This window comes from Ipomoea nil, unplaced genomic scaffold (assembly GCF_001879475.1).
Source record: "Ipomoea nil cultivar Tokyo-kokei standard unplaced genomic scaffold, Asagao_1.1 scaffold1074, whole genome shotgun sequence".
In the NCBI taxonomy this organism is placed as follows: domain Eukaryota; kingdom Viridiplantae; phylum Streptophyta; class Magnoliopsida; order Solanales; family Convolvulaceae; genus Ipomoea; species Ipomoea nil.
In genome coordinates, this window is record NW_017617502.1 from 901,023 (window position 1) to 928,457 (window position 27,435).

At 33.7% G+C, this 27,435-nt stretch overlaps 2 protein-coding genes across 2 annotated transcripts; one reads left to right on the plus strand and one right to left on the minus strand.

The window, feature by feature from the left end:
• On the plus strand, positions 1-27,435 carry LOC109182601 (CBL-interacting serine/threonine-protein kinase 7-like). The gene is made up of 5 exons (XM_019332750.1): positions 1-324; positions 10,066-10,842; positions 22,634-22,637; positions 26,678-26,770; positions 27,296-27,435. The coding sequence occupies exons 1-5, from the start codon at positions 1-3 to the stop codon at positions 27,433-27,435; spliced, it is 1,338 nt and encodes a 445-aa protein (XP_019188295.1).
• Positions 11,908-16,626, minus strand: LOC109182840 (rho GTPase-activating protein 2-like). Its single transcript, XM_019333054.1, has 4 exons — positions 16,189-16,626; positions 13,539-13,659; positions 13,051-13,401; positions 11,908-12,788 (listed from the first exon to the last, which is right to left on the minus strand). The coding sequence occupies exons 1-4, from the start codon at positions 16,524-16,526 to the stop codon at positions 12,192-12,194; spliced, it is 1,407 nt and encodes a 468-aa protein (XP_019188599.1). The 5' UTR covers positions 16,527-16,626; the 3' UTR covers positions 11,908-12,191.

Here is a 27,435-nt window from a genome sequence, read left to right on the forward strand (position 1 = left end):
ATGTCGACCGTCGCCGTCGACGTTTCTCGCTTCTTTCTGTTCGAGGTCACCGGCGATTCGTCGGAGGTTGTTAGCTCTTCCGTGGCGGAGGATTTCTGGGCCGACGACGATGCGCAGTCGTGCAGCTGCGACACCTCCGACGCACAGAGCGTCCGTCTCTTCTGCCGCGACGACGGCGGAGAGGACCGGTCGGGATCTAGCTGTTGTGTTGAGAACGACGGCGAAGAAGAAGAAGAAGAAGACGGAGACGAAGTTAACCAGAGCGAGAATCAACAGAAACAGAAGGAATCATCATTGAAGGTGCAGGACGATTCTGTAGAGTTGGTGAGTGAAAAGGACAGGGATAGGCTATTCTGGGAAGCTTGTTTGGCATCCTAATTCCTGATTCCTAATCTTGCTTTGGTTTTGGAGCACCAGATGCGATCCAATTTCTTCTGTGGACTGTGGAGGATCAGAACACATAATTATTATTGCTTCGATTTTTTCTGTTCTCTTTTATTTTTGTTTCCTTTCGAATTCCTAAAAACCTTACTTCATTTTAGATTAGACACAGCTTGCGCTGTAAGCTAAGTGTACATAACATTGAATTAAACGAAGCTGTATCTCAAAATCGGGAAAGCTCCGATACCAATTGCTATGTAATTTATTTTATTCCTTGAATGCCATTGAAATGTTATAATTCAATATAAGAGCAAGCTCATCACTCATCAGTTCGAATTTTCTTTTACACTCTTTGAGAGAATTAATTACCGATTTGGTCCATCGACTATTAAAATGTCACCAATCTGGTGTTCGATTTTCAAAATTTTTCAATTTAATTTTCGATTATGTTTTTTTTTTTTTTACTCAAAATGGTCCTAACCGTTAGACGTCCATTAACTCGGGATCAAATTGGTAATTTTTCATAGTTGAGGGACCATTTCGGTCATCACATGCACCATTTTCTCCGAAAGTTAATTACTGAAATGGTCCCTTGACTATAACAAAATTACCAATTTGGTCCCGAGTTAACGGACGTCTAACGGTTAGGACCATTTCAGATAAAAAAAACATAGTCAGAGACTAAATTGAAAAATTTTGAAAGTCGAAGACCAAATTGGTGAAATTCTTATAGTCGAGGGACCAAATCGGTAATTAAGTCATGTAGGACATCGGTATAGGGAAAAAAAGAGAAAATACCAAAAGCAAAAGAAAACTAAAATTGGAGTCCTTTTATGTGAGATCGGTGGGCGCATGCAGTGCACACTTGCTAAGCGGCAAGTGCGCCCTACGCGCACTTGCAACAACCTTTTCTGATTGTTTTTTTCTTGCAGTTTGTCTCACAAAAATCATTGTTTATTGAATGCATTTTTCTCTTTCTGTATCCTCTCACCTCTTACAAAAAATATAGATTTTGAGGAGTTTTTATCGGTGCGGCTAGGAAAGAGAACATGAAAGAAATAAAAATGGATAGAAGAAAAAAAAAGGTGAGAAAATTATGTGCCTTTTCGCTTCACGCACAAACAAAGCAACTTTTTAACTTTGGTGGGCCCCACTGTGCCGATAAAAACTAGTTCTTAGCAAGAAGACCTCAAAACTTATCTCTCCTCCACATAAGCTTAGATCTCCTAAAAAAATTGAGCAAATTCAACTGATGAAGATGCTCCAACAAGCATACTCTAACATGTACATGTTTTGATGTGATATAAATGATTTTTTTTCCTACAAAAATGTACAAGCGTTTAGCAAAAACAATTGAATTATGTTTTTTATTTTTATCATTAGTTTATATGGTATATGAATGGTTCTTTTTTCCCATGCTGGTGGCTATACTATGTAACTGGTTGTTGGACGGTTTGGTTATTTTCTTGCTACCCTCCCGATTTGTCAAATTTCTTATGTCAAAAGCTAGGCTTCTGCTTACCTTCATACTAGTCTTTGCTTTCTTTCAAATTAAACCTTTGAATATGCAAAAGTCCGCCGCAGAACTGGGTTCCCATTCCCTGGAATGGGTAAAAAAAAACCAACACCAAAAGTCACAAAACCCAAAGTAATTAAGTTGTTTATTAAACAATTTGAGCGTCCAACTCCCCTAATCCACAAGAATTGCGATTTTAATTTTAATAGTGAAATATTTAATTCACTAGTGAAAGATATAGTCGCTGAAAATAATTATTTGACAAATTCATTAGATTTTTACCTTCATAAATTCATATTTAAATTTTGGTGTCTTCAATAGAGTTACAAATTTTTGAGTTAGCTTTCCAATGACACTTGACAACTATAAACAAAGATATATTTAGAAATTTTGAAAGGAGTGATTGATTGGAATTTAGGGACGGAGCCAAAGGGGGCACGGTGGCAGCTGCCCCACCCCATATATAATCTTTGTATGTATATATGTATATATAGTTCAGGTTTTAGTATTAGTATAAAAAAATTATTAAATGTTAATAAGAAGTGAGTTAGATTAGTTGGTAGAGCATATGTTTGATAATAGTAAAGGTCAAGGGTTTGAATCCTTTAGCATCAACACATAGTTTTACCATTTTTCATAGTTTTTTTAATATTTAATACACACATATATAACATTCTACCATTTTCATAGTTTTTTTTTAATATTTAATACACACATATATAACATTCTTTTATATTAATAGTGAGATGTGTAATTTATAATGTGTTTTCTATTCAAATTATTTTATCAAATTAATTATGTTTCATATTTTGTTATGAATATTTTTATAAAGTTTTGATTTGTTCTATTTTTCGCCTATATCCAACTATATCTTTTAGGTAATTTATTTATTTTTTTAATTATCTCTTTTGTTTTAATGTTTCTCTTTTAATGAATTTTTTTTTTTAATCGCCCCCCTCAACAGAATTTCTGACTCCGTCCCTGGATTGGATGAAACATAACATTCGTATTTAAAGGTCAAGAATTTTATTTTTATCAATACCCTTTCGATCAAGCTAGTCGAACACTATAATCTTTTGTGACTTTTTAAATACAAGTCCTATAATACTTTTCAAAGTCATTGCAATGACTAGTTATAATGCACGCAATGTGCAATTAAATTAATGTCCAAGTTGAAAATTAAAATAAGTAAACACTTAGTACAATTTTTAAATATTAAATAATTATTTATATTAAAAATAATTATTTTCAATATAATCAAAATTAGTATTTTTAACTTGTAATAAAAGTAGTAGTAAAGATGAGTATTGTTGTAGATAGTTATAATCGAGAATACAAATGATATTAAAACAAATTAAGTTCTTAATGTGATATTGATGAGCCAGTAAAGCTTAACTTATTTTTTTTTGTTAAAAGTGACATGATTATAATAGACTTACTGATGTTGTCGAATAGTAATTAAAGAGTAGTATACAAATTAATTATAACATATGAATTTATAAATTTTCCTTGTGCGTATGATTGAGACATCAATTGTTGTTATATGTGAACAGTACTATTCATCTTGTAAACTTTTATTGATATTTTGAAATACAGAGTATTATTTTTGTTCTTATAAGATTGATTAGATAATGAAAATGTTGCATTTAAATTCATAAAATAGGGAGTAACTTTGTGTCATACATACTTAGATCAGGTTGTAATAAAATATACATTTTAATTAAAATAATATAAATTTAAAATAGAAAATTAAAATTCGTGTTACAGCAAATAAGATTTGATTTAAGTAAAGAAAAGATAATTTTTTTTTGAAAGTAAAGAAAAGATAATTTATTGTTAGAATAATTATAGTATGAAATTCATATTATTTTATAATGAAGATTCATAAAATTAGCTTTCATTTTTTTTTTTTAATGTATACTTGAAAGAAATAAATCAAATGAAGTAATTATTATTATGTTTTAACTCTTACCACAAAGAATAAAACAGTCAAAAAAAAAATAAAAATTAAAAATTGACACGGGTTCCATTATGTGTACACTAATTCAATTGTTATAATCTACAAAGCTAATAAGATCCAATAAAGTTAGTTCCCTAACGGGAACTAAAAAAATGTTGGTGTACGTGGAGGCAAATTATGCTCTGCAACCGTGTGCACCATGCGTGCACACGGTTGCAAAAACGGCGTCATTTTACTTTAAAAAAAAAAATCATTTTCGATTGCCGTTAGTTACGTAAACATATGTTCATAATTTTATAATTTCACATTCTGAATGTATAATTATGAAGTTATGGATGTGTAGTTATGCAATTCTGAATGTATAGTTATGAAATTATGGATGTGTAGTTATGCATGCAATTCTGAATGTATAGTTATGAAGTTATAATTTCACATTCTGCATGTATAGTTATAAAGTTATGGATGTGTAGTTATGCAATTCTGAATGTATAGTTATGAAGTTATAGATGTATATAGTTCAAATTATGCACAAAATAACGCCGTTATCGACAATCAAAACTGATTTTTTTTTTTTTTTAAGTTGCACGTCAAAACGACGTCATTTTTGTGGTGCACACGATTGCACAACATAATGCTCCAAAAGTGGATTAGCAATCATACAAGTATTGAAGACATTAAGAATTACCAAACCCATTAAGAAGGCGTATCTATCTGCTGCAACCAACCAACATTTGATTTATTGATTCACCCAACTTTTAAAGCACCATCGCTTCTATAAGTCTATATATCCTAAAAATTTCATGAAGAAAGTAAATTGTGAAATATATTTCAATTGGTTCATAAACTTTAATAGGACGTTTGGTTGGGAGGAAGGGAATTAAGAAGTAAATGTTGCAGCAGCAGCAAGGGGTAATTTGGTCATTTTTTCCCTTTCCAAGATGGCATCAAATTAGAATTCTCATAGGAAAGTGTATGAATTGCAATTTTTCAAATACAGGGAATTGCAATTTCCTCCCACCGAACACTATAATTTAAAATATCAAGAAATTATGTTGTAAACGGATTATAATTACATCCAACCAAACATTATGTAAATTCTTCTACTCTAATACCTTACTTTTTAATTTTTGGTAAGAACCAAACATTACCTCCCTTGACTATTTTGTACACCCTAATTTATTTTGGATTAGATTTATTAATTACTAATTATAATCATCTAATTGTGGAGAATATGACAAATGAAAATGAAATGTGGCACTAAAAGACTCATTATTTAATTCCACTCATTAGTGACGGCCTTACCCGCACGGCCGCACGTCACATTAGGCTATTTCTAGAACTTCTGAAATTTCCTATTAATAAATCCTTGATTATATAACAATGGAGTCACACCTGTGTAAAATAATCTTGCGGATCATAATTTATGAGTGGGACTGGATTGGATCTAGGATATATAGTTATTTGTTACTTATGATAAAAGTCATAATGCTTATTACATAAAATTTAATATCAATTTAAAATAAATAAATTATTATAGTTGATGAAAAGTAAGTTCTCTATTATATTACTCTTATTAAATTAAATAAATTAGTAGTTACAACCAAAAATAATATGTATGCATTTATTTAAGTTAGAATTAGGTGTCTACAATAATGTCTTTATTCAAAAAAAAATAAAATAAATTATATTTATTATCAATAAATTAAATAAGAGAAATAATTTCATTAGTTATATTGTTTTTATTTTCTCTAATGCAAAGATCCCTTACATTCAAATTTATTAATTGATTATATTCACTACATTGTTCATTGTCTTTTTTTTTTTTTTTTTTTTTACACTATCTTGTAATTAAATAGAAAAGTTATCAGACCATTAAATTAATGTTTTATATTTATTTACCAAGTATTTTATTAATACCATGGAAAAAATAAAAAATACTTTGAAGCCGAACATATTAACTACTTGGGGAAGAATTGTTGACAAAGAGAGTATTAAAAAATATAATAAATTGAAGCAGGAGACTACCACGTAATAACTTTAGACTACATACATCATAGTTGTTCACTTTAAATGTGAATTCTATTTCTTTATTAAGATGATTTAAAATGTTTGAATTTTTACTACCTTATATAATCATATTCCTTAAACTAGGAATTTCTCTATCCACAAAAACTCATTCATAATGATTGAACCGGCCAAATGAACCTCGAGCAGAACACCTAAAAGACTAATATGCTTTTATGTTGAAAATAATATGTAAATGTTAATTAGATCATTATCTTACATAACTACATTTAAAATTCATTATTAAAAATGTCAATGTAGGGCAATAGAACATCGTGACATGTCACTTGACGCAATGAAAAGATGCCTAGACTACAAGAATACTGCAATTAATTTGACAATTATAGAAAGTGAAGAAATTTTAAAAATAACCACCCTTACTGCATTCATTGATCCTGTATATAAAATACTTACAGGGCGTTTGGTTGAAGGGAATTTAAATTCCCTTCCCACTTAATTTCAAAGGCCACAAAATTCTCTTGTTTGGTTGAAAGGAATTGCAATTCCATGAAATTGCAATTTTTCTATTTTCATGGAATTAAAATCCCATGCCCCCCCAGATTTTAATTTCTGGAATTTTTGGGAAAAAAAAAAGATAGTGATGAGTCAAAATTACCCATTCCTTTTTAACCTAAAATTAATGCCTAACAACAACAATGGACATTTTTTTACTTTATACTACTTATTCCCTTTCAATTCCCATGTATACCAAACGTTGGAATTAGAAGTCCCAGTAATTATATTCCTATAAACCAAACACTGGAATTTAAATTCCCACTTTATTCCCACTAATTCATCTCTTATGAAATTACAATTCCTTTCTCACGTAATTCTCCATCTGCAACCAAACTGCCATGTTATTGTACATTCATTAGAGAACGACTCATAGTAGCAGGCTACTTGCTTTTGAACTGATGTGAATGCACCAAATCAATTAGTGTTGCATAGGAAACACACCACATGGGCATGTACCATTAAAGAACAAAGGACACCAAACAATTGAAACAAAACATTTACTCAAGCCAAAATATAAAACACACCCATCCACCCTACATCAAACTTAGTAACGAACAACTCACGGATTTTGTTTGGAAAAAAAGAAAAAGAAAAAAAGAAGAGCAACAGTACTTAAACCACATTGAACAACCACAGACCTGTGAGTGCACATGATTCCTTCATTCAATGCACCAATCTACACTTGTGATGCACATGATCCAAACCAACAACGCACAAAAAGTACCACATTGATGCACAGCACCGACAACGCTGATGCACAAGACCTGCGCTCACGATGCAGTGCCAAGTAAGAATTAATCCATGAAGACGACGAAAGCTCAACGACGGAAATCACAGCACAATGGCCACAGAGAATAATGGCGACGAAAATACAAAATGAGAATAATGAAAATTTCCGAAAAAAAAACCTATAATTACGTATCATAACGCGCAAGGAACCTACATGCAAGGAAAGAACGAATCAAAAGACACTATTTGTCCCTTACCATACTAAATACAACAATGTAAAAAAAATAAAAACACTAAAAACTAAAAAAAATATTATAGACATCCTAATTATGACCGCAGGTTCTCACCTAAGACATGGCTCTCATTTGAACGCAACTCTCTCTCTCTCTCTCTCTCTCTCTCTCTCTCTCTCTCTCTCTCTCTCTCTCTCTCTCTCTCTCTCTATATATATATATATATATATATATATATATATATATAACAAATTGTTCAATTTGTGTTTTGTGTGACCCGTCAAAAAGTAACTAACGTACCCAAAACTATGCATCTGAGGGGTTATATATAAATAATAAATGTTGTCTAATTATTAATTTAGACTTTTAATTGAGATGAAATGTATTTAATTTTTGTGCATACATACGTTCGATCTCAACCTAATGAAACACAAAAAATCAATGCCTTCACTAGAGTTTGATCTGTAACCTCTCACCCATTTGAAAGAATCGCAGAAATGCCATTAAGTTACAAGGTAGTTCGCTAGAATATATGTAATTGTTTGATAAGAATGTGCAAGGGGAATGCATGCCATACAGAATCACTGTCACTGCAAACGTGGGTTAAGAATCATGTAAGGATTGAAGGCATTAATAAGAGTTACCAAACCCATTATATTTGTGAGGTTAAGGAAGGCGCATGTGCTGCAACCAACCAACTAATATTTGGTTTATTGATTATGGTTATTCTTTCCCCAACCCTAAGGACCCCCACACACCCCGGTCTGACAAAGTATCTGTGAAGATGTAATCGTGGTAACTCAACTGAACATGAACCACAGAGGCTAGACCTTTGTTCACTACGCACGAGGAGCCCCCCTCACTTTGAGAGGTTGCTCTCAAACTGCCGCTGGTGAGACTCGATCCCTGATTATTCTTTCCAAACTTCACCTTTATGACTGATTGAGCTATCCATGCGGGCTTCTTCCCAACGAACTCAGCTAGTAACACCTTTAGTTAGGCATGACCACGGTTCCGGTTCCGGTTGGAACCGCCGGTTCTAACCGGTATTATTTAATTTTTTTTTTTTTTGTAAATTGTAAGTTGAATAAATTGTAAGTTTGTAAGTAGTGTTAAGCCGTAAGTTGAGTAAAATTTTTATTTTTTTTTAAGATGACAATTGTAACTTGTAAGTTTAAGTGGAATTTATTCATAGCAAAATTAAGTAATCTATTTCACGGCTAGCATTAGAGGTCAAATTACTTAATTTCTTCAAGATGCAGCTAGCTTTTTTTTTTTTTTTTTAACGGTTTGGAACCGGAACCGTCGGTTCCGGTTCCAAGATTATAAGAACCTTAACCGGAACCTTATAGGTTCGGGTTAAGAACCGGAACCGAAACCGTACGGACGGTTCCAGTTAGCACAGTTACGATTCCGGTTCGAACCGTATCGAACCGGAACCGTGGTCACCTCTACCTTTAGTGGAGATTTATTGATTATTAATAAATAATAATGATGGAATGGTGGAGATTATGAGAGTGCAATTGGGGCACTAATAAAACTCATAATTTTAATTCCACTTCTTAATCACTCCCTTCCCCACTGCACACTTCACATTCCGCTATTTCTACAACTTCTGCAATTTCCAATTAACAAAACCTTTCTTAATTACATAATATAATAGTGACATTTTGTACATAGTTAGTTCTATTAAATGTATCTTGACTAATGATATCAATTTTTCGTACGTAAAATTGCTGAATGCCTATTATTAGCATGTATGTGAACTCCCTATATACAATTAAAATGTTACTTTATAAAATAAAATAAAATAATTTTATTTTGAAAAAAAAAATTCATATAGGTACATGAATTTGAAATTACTTTTTTTTTTATTATTATAAATCAGCATGTTATTACACATATTTTACCTCCAATAAGAAGTAAAATGACTCAATTTAAAAAGTAGAAGATTATATTTAACTCTTAAGTTATCCGCACTCATGCAATATTCTCCCACTTTCAAAATGTCACATCACAAAATTTAGAGTTATTTATTATTCACTCTTCATCCATGCAATTCTCTCTCATCTTTCAAAAATAACCCTACTATCAAAAAAATTATTTTTTTATCAATAAAGTATTAATAATAATTAAAATAATAAAAAAATAAAAGCGGTCAGAATTGATGTTGCAATTCTGATAGGCAAATTGCAATAAATGCAATTATGCCTCTCAGAATTGCTACATGTAATCACTAAAACAAAAAAAAAAAAAAAAAAACATCAGCTTTGCAATTGGGAAGAAATCACAGCTATGGATGGCCTTATTCCTAAAAAATATAACTAGAATCATCACCTCCAACAAAAATCACAACCGAACTAGTGAGCTTGGTACTATATGAAGTTTGTGCACGGATAACTCAAATATCGAGACATATTTGTTAATAATTAACGAGTACAGTTAGTAAAGAGTTAATGAATGTAACTAATAAACTAGTTCGAGAGTTTTTTCCATTTTTGGTCCCTCGACTTCACTTGTGGTGACAAATGGGATTCACGACTTTTATTCTGGACATAATAGGTGCTCAACTTCAATTTTTTTTCCACGTTTGGCCCCATCCGACCAAGAACCCGGCCAACCCATCGGAATTAGACTCAACCCTTGTTATGTTAAGGGTATTCTAGTCATTTCTAACCCACTGTGACATCAAGCCCCAGAACCTCCTCCTCGACAAGGACGGCAAGCTCAAGATCTCCGATTTCGGCCTCTCCGCGCTGCCGGAGCAGATCCGGAACGGCCTCCTCCACACCGCGTGCGGTACTCCGGCCTACACCGCCCCGGAGGTGATGATCAGAAAAGGCTACGACGGCGCCAAGGCCGACGCGTGGTCTTGCGGCGTCATCCTTTTCGCCTTCCTCGCAGGGTACCTCCCATTCGACGACAGCAATATATCAAACATGTACCGTGCAATACGAAGCCGCGCGTTTCAGTTCCCGGATTGGATCACAAAGCCCACCCGGAGCATAATTTTCCGGCTGCTCGATCCCAATCCGGTAACCAGAATGTCCATCGAGGAACTGATGAAGCTCCCGTGTTTGACAGACGAACATCAATTCGGGAACCAAGAGTTCGACAAAGATTGCAAACACTTAACCAAAATGAACGCATTCGATATCATTTCAATATCTCCCGGGTTGGATCTATCAGGGCTATTCCAGGCGGGATTGAACAAGAAAGAAATGAGATTCACCACAAATTCCGAGGTAGGAGAGGTTGAGGAGAAGGTAAAGAAGATCGGGAGTGAAGCAGGGTATAGGGTGGAGAGGGGAAAGGGAGGGGGAATCAGACTGGTAAAAGCAAGAGTAACGTTAATGGTGGAAATTCTTCAAGTGGCGCCGGAGCTATGGCTGGTGGAGATAAAGGTCGTCAATGGAGAAATGGAATTCGAGGACACACAGTGGGTTAGAAATGACTAGAATACCCTTAACATAACAAGGGTTGAGTCTAATTCCGGTGGGTTGGCCGGGTTCTTGGTCGGATGGGACCAAATGTGAAAAAAAAATTGAAGTTGAGCACCTATTATGTCCGGAATAAAAGTCGTGAATCCCATTTGTCACCACAAGTGAAGTCGAGGGACCAAAAGTGGAAAAAACTCACTAGTTCGATCAGTAGTTCAGAGAAACATTAACACACAAAATAGGAAACAAGCGATCTGATAAAAAAAAATAATAAAAAAAGCACAAGAATATGGGACATTTGATAACCCCAGTTTGGAATAACCATTCCTAATCTAGGGGCACCACAAAAATGATTACCCAACTCTTTATTCATAATCAGGAGTTCTACTACATGAATTCTCAAATTCTACTCCTTCATTTGTACTCCCTGATGTGGCAAGCCTGGATTGGTTGTTTACAACATGTGGGTCCACAGAAAAATGTCTACATCAAGAACATGTGAGAGGGAGTATAAGTTGGGAGTATAAAATAGGAGTACACCAAGTATTTTCCACAATAGTGTTTTACCAAACAAGTGATTAGAGCGAAGCACTTCGAACTCAACAGCTACTCCATAGCTTTCCAACACGACGAAGCTTCTTGAAAAGTCAGTGAAAGATCTCCAGATCTTCTAAATTGAATTTCCCCCTCAATTGCAGCTCTTCCGAGTTGTATTCTTGTAGTTAACGGCCGTAATCATTAAGGATCAATTCCAACAATAACTTGATATGAATATGAATTCACCAAGTTGTTCTGTTAAGCTTCATGAATATGCCCTATCAGTATTCCGGAATTTGCAAAGTAATTCTTGAAAATTATCAATCATATCTGGAAGAGAGTCAAGACATTTATAATCGTTCTTCCGGATTAAGTTGTAACTAACTAACTGCCTTGAACTATCTTCTGGACTTGTCTTATCATCCGGGTCCATCAATCTTCATCATCTGCCAGTATCCATTCACTGAACTATGTCTAAGAACTAGTTACAACTAATAAATCAAAGATCTGGTTCAAATTTAAATCGCTATAAATGAAAGATCTTCAGTTTGAGCAATGAAATCCTTTGTTACTCAAAATGATGATTAACTAAACACATACAAGTTCAGCCCTAAACTGAAAATGAAGAAAATAACTAACACATACAAGTTCAGCCCTAAACTGAACCCTATGCACCATCAGATGATCAATCATGCAAAGCAGGTCATGCCAGCCAATTTACAATATCAACCGTTAGTTCACTACCAACAGTATATTTGTGAATGGTAGAAGGGGGGAAAAAAATCCTAAATACTAGTGTGATCACACAGTTACAATTAGGAGCACTCTGGCTGTACTGCACCAGTAGATTCTATCGTGTTGTCTTCGTTAGAGCTTCCACGGACTTCGGGTAATCTGTGCACATCAACCTTAGGCCCCAGTGCCACGGAGCTTGCTCGCGAGTCCTCCTCCCCGTCGCTTGTGCTCAAACCGGAACTCCCCCCCACTTTACTATCAGAGAACGAAAAAGAAGAGTTGCAAATCATCAAGGTTGGGCCATTGCTGGGACTAACGAGATCTCTGCACAAGATTCCTTCGAGCTGTTTCCGGAACCCATTCTTTGCGCTCTCATTCTCGTCCAATTGTCGCAAGAAGCAGTCTTCTATCTCGCTCAATGACTCGACTTCGTCCCGGTCTTCGCTGCTGTAGCCATAGTGGGGTTGCTCATCATCGTCTGCTGATCCACAGCTACTCTCGACTTCTTGTTGAGTGTCACAGTCCTGATCAGTTTGCCCCCCGTCAGATGAATGAGATGACATGGGCGAGTATCCTCCCAATGCCTCCACACGTTCTCGTAGGGTTTTCGTTATCAGGGTCTTCAGCAAATTCATCACTTGGACAGCGTGCATTAGGGCGGTCAGTGGATCAGACATCTGGCCACAACAAGAAGTCAATTGTCCTGTTCCATACAGTTCTACTACATGGACTCCCAAATCTTACACCCTAAATTTTACTCCCAGATGTGGCGGGGACTGATAGGCTACTTTTTTCATGTGGGTCCCAATACAAGTGTCTACATCAAGATTTTGTGTGTGGGAGTAAAAGTTGGGAGTAGAAAATAGGAGTACATGTAGTATTTTCCTGTTCCATAATGTAAACAAGTTTTATGAACAATGGAATCATTCACCAACATACCTGAGTCATATTTGGAGCAAAAACCATAGCGATATTTCGGGCATTCATTTTGTTGAATTCCTCTTGCTCAACTACGTCAGCCATTAGATCGATTGCCCAATTGAGCAATGCAGTTTCAGTTGGTTTTAATTGTTTCACTAGCTCAACAAACTGCTCCTCCGTATTGCATTGCAAAACCTGCTCGGGAGAAAGTCCATCTAGCACACCTGATGGGAGCTCACGAAACCAGGCTTTGATAAGACCCGCTAAACAATGTACATCAATGTCAACAGGCACAATGCCTCTATTTAGTTGGTCCCTTACATGCTCCTCCTGGCTATTCTCCGGGTTTATTCTGAAAATGCCTTCTGCCTATACAATTCATCCAGGAAGTTTGTATCAGTAATCTTTCACATTCTACCTTTTGTTCTACAAGTACTCCTATGCAATATATGTTTTAAGAAAAATAGTTTCAATTCTAATGAAGATTATACAAACATTCCACTTACCTTCAGACCATCTTGCGTATACAAACGTTCTTGCATCAACAAGAGAATGGTTGGGACACTATTGCCCCTGGTATCATATGAGCACTGCATTGATTCTGCTGAGACACCAAAGACACTCACACTGCAATATTATGTGCAAAAAGATTAGCACGATCAACAAAGATACTGTCACCCTGAAGTTCATTAACAGGACATAAACGCAATTTAATAATTTACTTGATATTAACAAATGTAATCATACTTTTGCAGTCAGCTTTAATAAGTACAAATAAATTCCAATAGCAAAAGTTTCAGAAGCTCAAGAATCAAGAATATGAAAAGTAACCTAAAGCCATTCTAGACTGGGAAGTTTACCTTGGTGTCCTATTCAGAGGGTAGCAAAGCGGTACTTTTTAAGTCTAGTTCTACATACTTCATGACTAAACTAAAAAATCATTAGAATGGTGCCCACTGCCCAGGCATCACCCCTTGATAGGATTATAATTCTTTCATTTCAATTTGTACTATTGTAAATTCATTATTATTTTTAAATAATTATTTTATTTATTTAAAATTAAAGTAATAGATTTATAACCCAGATAAAGTTATATAAATGCTATAACTACTTTGATTAAAGGGTCAAAGTTATGTAAAGCCGAGGTAAAGAGCCCAATGGCATAGTCTTAAGCTTTTTTTTTTTTTTTTTTTTTTTTTTTTTTTTTAAGAAATCCAATTATATTCACGATGAAACTAATTGTAAAAAGCATATAAGGACAATGTTATAAACAGTATGTCTATTATACATTATGGGCAAATAGACCAATGTAATTATGTTTATGATAAAATTAATATATAGGGAGTATTGATAATGTGGTTAACAACATTATGCTTGTTGTTGCATTTTACTTGTATACAAGTGTGATAATTTATAATCCATAAAACTAAAATATGTAAATAATTATATTCTTCTGTGATTATTTTGCAAGCACCCTTTATTATTTCTTTTTCTTCTTCAAATACCATAATTAAGTTGTATAAGAAAATAGTATTATGGTATTTAGTATTTAGTATTAGAAAAATATATATGTTTCATTTAGAATTATTTACTTAATTTGGTTACCCCAACTGGGATTGTCTAAACAACCTATTGCCAAAAAAATAAAATCTTCTATTAATTTAAAAGAAACAAGTGCACCATGGTATATATCTTGATGATCGGCTATTCTATCAGAACACTAGTTTTTTGGAAAAACAATCTCACATTTTTTTTAATCATAAAATTATATATAACAAGTATGCAAATACAGAAATGGAAAAATGAATTTTTGTTTTCCATTTTTTATCTTATTTTCCAAAAATCAACTGGTATTTACTTGGGCATGAGACATGTTAAATCATTTGAAACTATAAATTAAAAACAAAATTTGGGAGCCGTTTTTGTTAATATACACCAAAGGATTACCCATCACTGCCAAATATAAAGTCCTGAAATTCATAACACTTTAGTCTTTACAGTTGTATTATTATATGGAAGATGGGGAAACTACCTTTCCACCACTTGCATAAGTTGCATTGACTCCCAACCAACTGAACTACTTTAATGCAGCAAAGGTTGTCATCTGAGCCATTAATACAACTGAGTAAAGAATACAACTTTCTTCTGGGTGGTTAGATTTTGGATTATGACAGAAAACCAACCATTTCAGGCTTTGTCCCAAAAGGAGAATTCATGAGAAATTCTCTCACCTGGTTGGACTTATGGTAAGATATAACCTCATAATCAGTACAAGTAGTTCTCGAATCTAAAATACTCTTGCAGTTTTATTTAGGTAAATCTTTAGAGTTAATTCCATTTTTAGTCCTAGATTTATATGTGACAATTCACTTTTTAGGCCTTTTTTATTAGAACATCCTTAGTTGATCCTAGTATTATTGTGACATGACCATTTTTAATCCTCCATAAACAAAATCTTCATTAAATACAAAGACATTTCAATCTTTTTATACAAAGTAGGTTGAACCGCTATATTTTTTATGATTATTTTTTTGAAAGAATCCATAATTGAAGACCAAAATACCCTTGTATTTGACGATATTTAAACTGTTTTGTTGATAAAGGACCAAAAAGGTCATACCACCATAATACTAAGACTACAAGGGGATGTTCTTATAAACAGAACTTATAGACTGTCACCTATAAATCAAGGAGTAAAAATGGAATTAACTCTAAATATTTACATCAAAAGTTTTAGGCTTTCTCAGAGGATGATAAATACTATTACTACCTTAGTTTCTCTAATGGCATCTAAATGGAGATACATAAAGACACACATGTCTTTAGCTGTTGGAGATTCTGTCTACTCTTGACTTAAAGTTCACTTTATTATAACTTTACAATTATCCTCCGAAAATTTCTTCCGATCCATTAGTGAGAGAGAATATTTACCTTTTCAAGAGTCACTCAGCCTACCAATATACCTAAATTAGGTAGAATTTCCCAAAATTTCAACTTAAGCAGAATTATGTGTGGTCGACGTCAGATCTATGACTAAAACGGAGACAGATAGGCGGCGGTTTTGCAGGAAATGGAAAGAGACATGAGCAGAAAATTTTGAAATTAGGGAACCTAAAAGATTAGAAAAAATGCTGAGGATAAGGTTTGTTGACAAACCTTGCACTGGGCACTCTACAGGGGATTTCAACTTCGAACTCAACAGGAAGGCCCAGAAAGCCATGAAAGCGGTCGAAAGTGACGTGGGTGATGTGCTGGACGTTTGTGGGCCACCCGATCTCCATGGCATGAACGGCGGTGGACATCACCTCTTCGTGCCGGTGCACCCGGCACGACACCATCGACTTCCTCAGCGCCGCCAGGAGAAAATCCAACAGCGAGAGCTGCTGCTGGTTCTGCTCCTCGGAGCCACCGTGTGATGAGCTCCTCCCGCTCACAACGCCGCCGTTACCGCCGCCGCAACCGCCGCCTCTCGTCACCATCACCATCCCCGTCATCCTCCCCCGCTCTCTCTCTCTCACTGTGTATTCCTCTCCCTTTCTCTCTCTAGGAAATCCGAAGAACACTGAGATTGTGTGGAGCGATTTGAAAGGAAAGGGTCTGAGGCATGTGGAGTTGGGTTTTTAAGATGTGAAATTCAATTCAAATTTTGTCCGTTTCACTGTTGGTAGCGTGACCAGACTGCCCCTCCCACTGTAATTAATACCGAATTTGCCACTACGCTTTTACAACGGCTCACTGACTACACTTTCCCAACGGCTCATTGGGTGTTTATGTGTTCACCAATTTCCATTAACTCTTCTACTTTTTATGAAAACTTTTTGTGTTTTTTATTTCTTGCTCCCTAGTTGAAAAAATTTAAGGAAAATTGGTCAATTAGGTTCTTCAATTTTAACCCAAAAAAAAAAAAAAAGAAACATTTAAAATCTCTACTTTAAACATTTTTAATTAAACATTCAATGATGTGGCATAATTTTTATTTACATGGATTCTTGCCGTCAGCTGCACCTATCGTTTTGATTGCCTTCTTCAATTGAAGAAGGTGATCGTGAACTTCCTTTGAAGAAAGTCGTTGCTTTTATTGACTAAAAGAACGCAACGAGCTAACGACATACATTACAACGACAGTGAAGTGGCGACATATTAAGAAATTAGAACTTTTTTTAAATAATTTAACCGGTATACCTAGTAGGATCACCAATTAATGGTTTTGATGCATAAAAAATCAAAATGACTGGTTGATGTGTTTAATTAAAACTTTTAAAAGTTTAAATTGGGAAAGCCACAGTTATGCTGTTTAACCACAATGTCTTTCTCAATAAACCTTTTGTAATCTCTTGAAATAAAATGTGAACATTATATATAAAAATATACAGTGGTATTTTTGTAAGTAAAGAAAATAAATTACTACTAGTATGTAGTTGCACTCGTGCGATATACGACTATATATATAGTACTAGTTTTACACGTGCATTGCGCGAATGAGTTAATTTCCAATATTTATAATTAAATAAATATTTGAGAGTATATCAATGCAAGATTATATATGAGAACCAATAGTTATGTTGTGGAACCGTGTAAAGAATTTTTAGTAGCAAAAGGGCTCAATCAAGTGTCTGGCCAGGATTTCTTTGACACATTCAGTCCGGTGGTAAAACACTAAAACCTACAACTATAAGACTTCTTTTGTCTTTAGCTTTATCTTCTGGGTGGACTATCAGGCAATTGGATGTTCATAATGCTTTCTTGAATGGTAATCTTGCTGAAACTGTGTATATGAAGCAACTTCCTGGTTATGTTGATGCTAATTTTCTATCTCATGTCTACTTGCTAAAGAGGTCTCTATATGGATTAAAACAAGCTCCTAGAGCCAGGTTTAATCGTTTACATGCATTTTTATTATCAGTTGGTTTTCAAGCATCCAAAACAAATGTTTCTTTGTTCTTTTATTCTAAGGATTCTGCCTTAGTCTATCTATTGGTTTACGTAGACGACATTCTTGTAATGGGAAGTGATCATGTTTTGGTTTCTCACCTAATATCAAAACTGTCAACTACCTTCAAAATCAGAGATCTTGTAAGCCAAATTTCTTTCTGGGGATTGAAATTGTTAATTGCAATGATGGAATTATTTTATCTCAGCAACGGTATATGAATGATATTCTTAAACGTGCTAGAATGACTGAGTGCAAACCTCTTTCTACTCCTATCTCTACTTCGAAACAGGTTCCACTCAGTCTAGATTTGTATGATGATCCTACACAGTACAGGAGTCTAGATAGGGCTTTGCAGTATCTCACAGTCACGCGTCCTGATGTATGACACTGGGAACAGCTCAAACGTGTACTCAGGTATGTGAAAGGCATTCTCGGCCTCGAATTGCGCATTCGGCGGGGTCTAGTTCAAAGGAGATTCATGTTATTTCTGATTCTGATTGGGTTGGTTGTCCAGAAGATCGTAAGTCCACAAGTGGGTATGTAGTTTTCTTGGGTACTAATATCATATCTTGGGTTTGTAAGAAACAACGAACTGTTGCTAGATCTTCCGCTGAAGCTGAATACAAAGCTCTAGCTGAAATTTGTGCTGAGGTTTTATGGGTGATATCATTGCTGCGTGAGATACATGTTCCGGGAATATCAACTCCAAAGCTATGGTGTGACAACCTGGGTGCTACCTATATGAGTGTTAATCCAATTTTTCATGCACGTACCAAGCTTGTAGAAATTGATTATCACTTTGTTCGTGACGGAGTAGCTTCAGGCGACATTCAAGTGAACTTTATTTCTACAAAAGATCAACTTGCTGATATATTCACCAAAGCTTTGCCTGGTCCTAGATTTTCTTCACACAGGGACAAACTACAAGTCACTAGTGTACCATGTGCTTGAGGGTGAGTATTAGGACTCTATGTATTTGAGTCAATTTAGGTCTCCTACTCGTAGTCGCTATGAGACTCTTTACTGTATATATTCCCTTTTACCTGAACTCATTGTAATTAAGTTCTGTTAATACAATTCCATCAGTTCTCATCGTCTAGATGTGTTATAATTTTTTAAAAGACTCAAGTCCTTGATTCAAAATTCAGGTTTACATTTCCTCCTTTTTTATGCCTGCCACTTTTGACTTCTCAATTCCCTTGGATGAAGAAATTCATCCAGAAGGGATCTTTTAACAGTAGCTGAATCAGCAACCTCATTCAACCTGTTTTTTTAGGGATCTGTAGTGGCATGACTGTTTACCTCATCCCCTTTCGATGCTTCCTGAAAATTAAGGATTAAATTTCAGTGTAAACCTAGCTATATAGGTATTTGAAATCAAAGTTAGAAAGTTTTACATTTGAATCTTCTTGACAGTTTTCTACCTCTTCAATCATCTTTGAAATCAGATCCTTCTCTTGATTTCCAACAAATCTAGAACAGTAGGTAGACACTAAAACATCATCCCTAAGCAATCTCATCACATTAAAAGCTGAAGTAGGTCATCTCATTTGATCTTTCTTATTGAAAAGCATTGTCATTCCATTTAGTGCCTCCAACTCGGGGGGGGGGGGGGGGGGGGGGGGTATGGCAACAGAACCCTGTTAAGTATTAGGATTATCAATTACATTTTCTGTCCTAGAAAGTTTTATAAAATGATTTTATAATTTTAAATACCTTTTTGTATTTCTGATACAAGATAGATGTTGGAATGCCCACCAATTCAAAAACTTCCTTATTCCAGAGTAGGAATTGAGCATCTCATGTCTTGTCTAGAACTCTAACCACCAGTTTATATCTCACTGTACCCTCAGGATATTTTCTGTCACACTTAGAACAGAATAGTAACCCTTCATCTTTCTTTAGCTTCTTATTACACCCTGCTGTCATGCAAGAAATGTAGTACCACTGACCAGAACCTTCTATACCAACTATCTCTGCAAGCACATAAAACTCACCATCCTGGAATATAGAAATAGATGTATTAATAAAATAAAATAGGTTCAATGTAAGAAAAATTAACTAAGAAAAAATGTCTAAGAAATCTATCACCTCTTGAAGCTTATAAAGATCATAGATTGTAGAGACAATGAGAGAATCCTTCTGGAAACCACTAAGACTGTTGATTGTGAGTGAACTGTGCCAGTACTGAGACGGAGTATTTTCAGCTTTTAACCTAAAAAATATATATATTATTTAGAGCATATGAGAGATTATTAGAAGTGAAAAATTCATTTAATCATATATGAAGTATATATACTTACTTGGATTCGAATTCCAAAAATTCATTAAAAGACTCATTAAACCACAACTTTGTGGCATCATATGAGCTTGTTATCCTCACCTCACCTTAAAAAAATTATGATTTTTTTTGTGACAATTAAACACTGAAAATAGTATTAGTAATTAAGAAATAACAATAGAGAAAAACTTACCATTTACAACATTGGCCCTACACAACTGAATTACTACAACTAGTGGTTCTTTGGAATCAGAATTGTAGTAAGGGATTAGAGAAGATACATGTTCATCCCATACTGTGCACTTCAATGTATTATCACTGTAATTAGATTAAAAGATTAAGAACTAAAAACAGTTCTCTATATTCTAAATATAGAGACTAAATTAATTTTAATCTTACGCTTTGTCACATATAAGGAAGTCAATGTAGTACACGTTTGAATTTTTGAAGTCAATGTAGTACACGTTTGAATTTTTTTTATTGACTTCCTTATATGTGACAATGCGTAAGATTAAAATTAATTTAGAATATAGAGAACTGTTTTAGTTCTTAATCTTTTAATCTAATTACAGTGATAATACATTGAAGTGCACAGTATGGGATGAACATGTCTCTTCTCTAATTCCTTACTACAATTCTGATTCCAAGGAACCACTAATTGTAATAATTCAGTTCTGTAGAGTCAAGGTTGTAAATGGTAAGTTTTTCTCTATTGTTATTCCTTAATTACTAATACTATTTTCAGTGTTTAATTGTTACAAAATAAAATTCTAATTTTTTAAGGTGCGGTGAGGATAACAAGCTTATATGATGCCACAAAGTTGTGGTTTAATGAGTCTTTTGATGAATTTCTTGAATTCAAATCCAAGTAAGTATATATACATCATATATGCTGAAATGAATTTTTTTACATCTAATAGTCTCTCATATGCTCTAAATAATATTTTTTTTTTAGGTTAAAAGTTTAAAATACTCTTGTAAAAAGTCTTAGTACTGGCGCAGTTCACTCACAATCAACAAGTCTTAGTGGTTTCTAGAAGGGTTCTCTCATTGTCTCTACCGTCTATGATCTTTATAAGCTTCTAGATTTCTTTGACATTTTTTCTTAGTTAATTTTTCTTACATTAAACCTATTTTTATTTTATTAATACATCTATTTCTATATTCCAGGATCATGAGTTTTATGTGCCTGCAGAGATAGTTGGTATAGAAGGTTCTGGTTAATGGTACTACATTTCTTGCATGACAGTAGGGTGTAATAAGAAGCTAAAGAAAGACGAAGGATTACTATTCTGTTCTAAGTGTGAAAAAAAATATCCTGAGAGTACAGTGAGATATAAACTGGTGATTAGAGTTCTAGACAGGACAAGATATGCTCCATTCTAACTCTGGAATAGGGAAGTTGCTGAATTGGTGGGCATTCCAGCATCTATTTTTTTTTATCAGCAATACAAAAATGTATTCAAAATTAGAAAATCATTTTATAAAACTTTCTAGGAGAGAAAATGTAATTGACTAATCCTAATACTTAACAGGGTTCTGTTAACATTCTCTTTGAGTTGGAGGCACTAAATGGAATGACAATGCTTTTCAAAATAGGGTTTAAGAAAGATCAAATGAGGGGACCTACTTCAGCTTTTAATGTGATGAGATTGCTTAGGGATGATGTTTTAGTGTTTACCTACTGTTACAAATTTGTTGAAAATCAAGAGAATGATCTGATTTCAAAAATGATTGAAGAGGAAGAAAACACTCAAGAAGATTCAAATGTAAAACTTTCTAATTTTGATTTCAAATACCTATATAGCTGGATTTACACTGAAATTTAATCTCTAATTTTCATGAAGCATCAAAAGGGGATGAGGTAAACAATCCTGCCACTACAGATCCCTCAGAAAACAGTTTGAATATAGTTGCTGATTCAGCTACTGTTAAAAGATCCTTTATATACTAGATGAGTTTTCTTCATCCAAGGGAATCAAGAAAGTGGCATGCATTAAAAAAAAAAAAAAAAAAATGTAGACCTGAATTTTGAATCAAGCACTACTATTGGTAATCATTCTCATTCCACCCTACTACCAAACATGTTAAATACTTTCACCAAAATCCATTACCATTACCAAGTATTTGATATCCATTCTGATTTCGATTCTCATGTGTAAACCAAACACACCCAAAGATTTGTAGGATAGGTTTGAGGTATGACTAATTTATATTGCAATTCAAAAATTAATTTTGGCCATTCCAAATTAAATGTTATTTGCAATGTACTTTTCCAGGAAGGTCACTATTTTGTCCCTAGTAAAATTGTTGGACTGGAGAGTGGTAGGCATTGGTATTATAATTCTTGCAGGACAAAAGGAGACTATAAGAACCCTGATCTCAAGGAGGGTTTTCTAAAATGTGACAAGTGTTTGGTTAATTGGCATGAGGGAACTCTGAGGTATAGATTAGTTGTTAAGAGTTGTTGATAAGACCAGCAATGCCCCATGTCAACATTACATTTTTTTATTTTTGTTCTTATTATATGTTATATTATGTTTATGTTTTTTCTATGTTTTGTTTTTTTGTTTTTTTTTTTTTTTTAATGCAGAAGATTGATTGGAGAGCATTTTCCTAGCTACATCAAGTGTAAATTATTTTGTAATAAAATCTTTTCATATATTAGAAATTTCATGTGCATGGTTTTGTTTGAAAAAAAAAAAAAAAAAAAAAATCTCTATGACTCTATCATACTTCCTAGCATACTTATCAAGTATAATAATAAAGAAAAAAATCACAATCATACATGTGATAAAAAATGATTAACACAAGTTTACCCAATTTAAATAACCTTTCATCAACTTCATATACCAAGATCAGATATGTCTATCTTCTCCACCACTTTTCAACAGGTTTATTGGAGCCTGAACCCCTCAATTATTTCTCCTATAATAAAATGAGTAAACAAATTTAAGTCTAATCATTTGCTAGATTAAAAAAAAAAAAAAAGTTTTGGTCAATTAGTTAAGTAATTTAAGTACTTATTATATATTATATATTTAATTTGTTACCTTACATTTTCTTGATGAAACAAGATCAAATTTGTCTCCTGCCACTCTTTTTCAACATCTTCATTGGAGACTAAACCTGATATCATTTTGTTTGGTTTATGTTATCAACCTATATAATTGGTGATTTAGATAAACTATAAAATTAGTCAACCTATATAATTGGTGATTTAGATAAACTATGAAATTGGATCATGGTGGACTAACAGTTAACATAAAGTCCAAAATCTAAGCAATACATTGTTCATAATTTACAAGAAAAAGGCTTAATACTTTAAAGAATTCACAGAAATAAAGGAATTACCATGTCATTGTGATTTTGTGTGTGTATATATATATATATATATATATATATATATATATATATATATATGGGATGATTAAATTATAGCATTATAAATACAGTATTAACTATTACATAATTAATTATAATTAATTCATAACCGACTATAATCATAATTATAAACATAATATTAACTAATAATTAATTATACTCCGTAATTAATTCATAACCGACTATAATAATCATATTACAAAAATGTTACGCTAAAAAATTTTGTAGCCGTAAAGTTCTTAAAATTTCTTCCGAAATCTTACGGCTCCATATCAATTTTTTTTGTCTTACTTCAACAAACTTGAATTCAATTTGACCCGACTCAAATCAGAAATGGACCTACATACATATATTCCAATATTTGTACCACATGAAATTATCATTTGTTAATTAAAATTTTCAACATTTATTACCCCTATTATATTAAAAAAAAAAAATTAAAGTAGAAAACAATAATCATATACAAATACATTTTTTTAAAAAAAAAACATCTAAGTTCTTTTTCAACCTAAAAATTGGATTGTTTCTAATCATGCATTCCTTTTATTATATTATATTATAATAATGTAGTCTGTAATATTTGTGTCACACAGGATCACATCATCACATGTTCTAATTTGTTTGTCTCAAAATTTGTGTCAATCATTGTGATGGTACGCAAAATAAACGAAAAATATGAGACAGGATGAGGATGAAATATCAATCATTATTGTGCGAAACATAGTTCGATCCATAGTCCACACGGCTCTGTAAATTATACTATCAAATAATATATATTTAATATATAAATAATGTACTTTTAGTATATTAAAAATATACATTGTATTAAAAGAATACATTATTTAGATATTAAAAATACATTGTTTTGTATAATTTACCAATAACACCAATAATGCATGTTACACGCACCAAGAGTATCACTGCCGAGCGGTCATGGGCGTTTAATATCTTCTTTTATATGTTATTTTTTCCCACATTTCTTTCTACCTTTTTCTCATACTTGGTGAAAAAACCTAACAAACTTCCAAACTATTGAAAATCATCTAACATTTTTTGAAAATCATCTAACATATATTCCCTGCTCCAAATCATTTACTTTCTCCATCTCTCTCATTTATCCATCGTATTTACTATACATGGGTCAAATTAACATTTTCATTTTTGTTTATTTAAAAAAAGTCTTATAATTTTTAAAGTATATATATCTTTTGTATTTAATACTCCATAATACTTTTAATATAATTTCTAAATATAAATTTTTGATATTAATACTAAATATTTCAAAAAAAATTAAATAATTTAAATTATATCTTATTCGTTCAGTGAATGAAACACATAAAATAAATGAAAATGAGTACAAACGAAATGCAACGCTTTTGGAATGCGAGTGTTGTATCGTTTCCTCTTTTTCGTATCTTTCTTCTCATGTGACATGTCCCTTTCTTTGCCTTTCAGATTAAAATAGTTTATTTCCCTTCCGTTGCATAGCTCACTCTTATTTTGCATTTTATCTTATTTATTACATTATCTCCGTCCTTAAAATATTCATTCACTTTTAAAAGATAATATAATAATAACATTAAATTATTATATTAAAAAAAAAAAAGGCATATATTTGACAAGGTGAGACTTGATGGTGTCAATATTGCAAGTTTGGAATACAATTGGTAAATAAAAAATAAAAATTAATTATCCTATGTAATAAAGACTGCAAAATTAAAGTGGACACCCTTTTGATTTTTGAATGATGCAAATGATACAATCTCATATCAACTCCACAAGAGGCTATGGAGTGATAAGGTTAAGACCCTAACTCTATCACAAAAGCTAATTCATAAGTGAAGACTTAACCTCAACTTAAGTACCTATCTATAATCTCTTGTGAGACCGATGTGGGATCATATAAGCAAATGAGCTTATGACTAAAGAAAAATAATAATATGTCGTTTCATCGGAATTGCTCAAGTTATCACCCAATCAGAGTGTTAAACTACCCATCAATGGTGGTGATGAAGACTTCTTTTGCACATGAGTGTACAAGCAACGTGTGACTCTAGAATATAATCTGGCAAGTAAAAAAGTATTGATATTTGGAGTATGTCCTCTATTTTTTTCTAGGAAAACTGTAACACTGATTTGTGTGAAGCAATTTGAAAGATAAGAGTGCAAGTATGTGGAGTTTGGTTTTTAAGATATGAAATTAAATTGACTGTCAAGCACTTTGTGCTCAGATGACACCTCTATGGCTCCCTTTAAGAGAATGTCACAAGATCGAATTCCGTGGTGGGGTATTGACTCTTTAGACTGCAATACTTAGAAAAAGTATAGAAACTACCTTGTAATAGAGTCAATAGTATTAAAAAAGGAGTTTATTACCGAAATGGTCCCTTGACTATTGCGAAATTACCATTTTGGTCCTCAACAATTTTTCTTTTCCAATTAAGTCCTTCGACTTTGAAAAAGTTAACCATTTTGGTCCTCCGTTAGGTCAGGAGTTAAAAATCTGTTAAATTAAAGGACATTGATGGAATTTCACATTTAAAAGTCTGTTGTTATGCTCCCTCTTCCTGCTCAAGGCCGGCCATCTCAACCAGCTTCTTCAGTTTTGCTGCTTATTCTCCTCCCATGGACTCCGTGTTCACTACATCGGATCTGCCATCCACAACCAACAAGCCAGAGTTCGTGCAAATGGCGGCTTAGACCCCAACAAAATAGCCAAAATTCATTTCCATATTCTCCCAACTCTAGATTTCGATTGCCCATCCCCCAACCCCAACGCCTCCTTCAAGTTCCCCACTCATTTGCAGCCAAACTGGGACGCGTCGCAGCTTCTCCGCCACCCCACAACGCGTCTTCTCCGGGAATTAGCGTCTAAAGCTAGAAGAATCGTGGTTATTCATGACTATGTGATGTCTTACATTGTTCAGGATGTGCGCGTCAATCCTCAATGCTGATCCCTATAACTTCAATTGCGTGTCGATTTTGTCTATGGAGTATGGTTTCTTACATGTATAGAGGATTAGGAAAGACGTATTTCGCAGATGGAGAGTTGCGAGAGCAACTGCCACATCCTGAGGGTTGCACAACAGATGAAATCGTGAGGCTTGGGATTTCTCATATGGAGGCTTTGAGTGTGAGAAGTGGAGACATTTCAATAGGGCTTCATCGATGATGGTTGAGGCGGCGATCCGGAGGTCCATAATTTGCTATTTTAAATATTTAGTGTTGTGCAAGGAAAATCGTACTAGTTTGTCAAGTGATTGAGGAATTATGTTTGAAAGGTCAATGGTAGTAGAACCCTTTGTTTTGTTTTGCTTTTCTTTTCTTTTAAAACCAAAGTTGAGAAGTTCCAGAACACCATTGGATTGACTTCCATTCTCAAGTCCCCATTGTCTGTGTATTCTTGCCTCCCTCAATTTATTGAAACTAAGGAACTGTTTTTGAATTAATTTTCTGGAAAGGGAAGGCTTTTCGAACAAGGATGGTGAGGATTTAAATTTATGTTTGAAATTTTTTGCTATGATGCCATACAAACCAACTGCAACTGTTATACAATTTTATTTTCAGAGTCCGAAGTTATTTATGTCCTATTCGTTAGATAAATTCAAATTTTGAGCTAAATTGTTTGCTTAAATCAACTGGTTTTTCTGCTTCCTATGTTGCAGGTACCGTGCCATTACTAGTGCTTTACTACAGAGGAGCATTGGCGGAGTTGGAAGCTCTCTACTTCATGGAAACCTCTGCACTGGAAGACACGAATGTGGAAAACGCCATTGAAATGGGTCTCCTACTCTTCTCATATTAA

Coding starts and splice junctions, on each gene's coding strand:
- LOC109182601 (XM_019332750.1), top strand. CDS start 1: ATGTCGACCGTCGCCGTCGACGTTTCTCGCTTCTTTCTGTTCGAGGTC. Junction 325..10,065: donor AGGACGATTCTGTAGAGTTG/GTGAGTGAAAAG, acceptor AGGGTATTCTAG/TCATTTCTAACCCACTGTGA. Junction 26,771..27,295: donor GGAGGCTTTGAGTGTGAGAA/GTGGAGACATTT, acceptor CCTATGTTGCAG/GTACCGTGCCATTACTAGTG.
- LOC109182840 (XM_019333054.1), bottom strand. CDS start 16,526: ATGACGGGGATGGTGATGGTGACGAGAGGCGGCGGTTGCGGCGGCGGT. Junction 13,402..13,538: donor ATACGCAAGATGGTCTGAAG/GTAAGTGGAATG, acceptor TGAATTGTATAG/GCAGAAGGCATTTTCAGAAT. Junction 12,789..13,050: donor TTGCTCCAAATATGACTCAG/GTATGTTGGTGA, acceptor TGTTGTGGCCAG/ATGTCTGATCCACTGACCGC.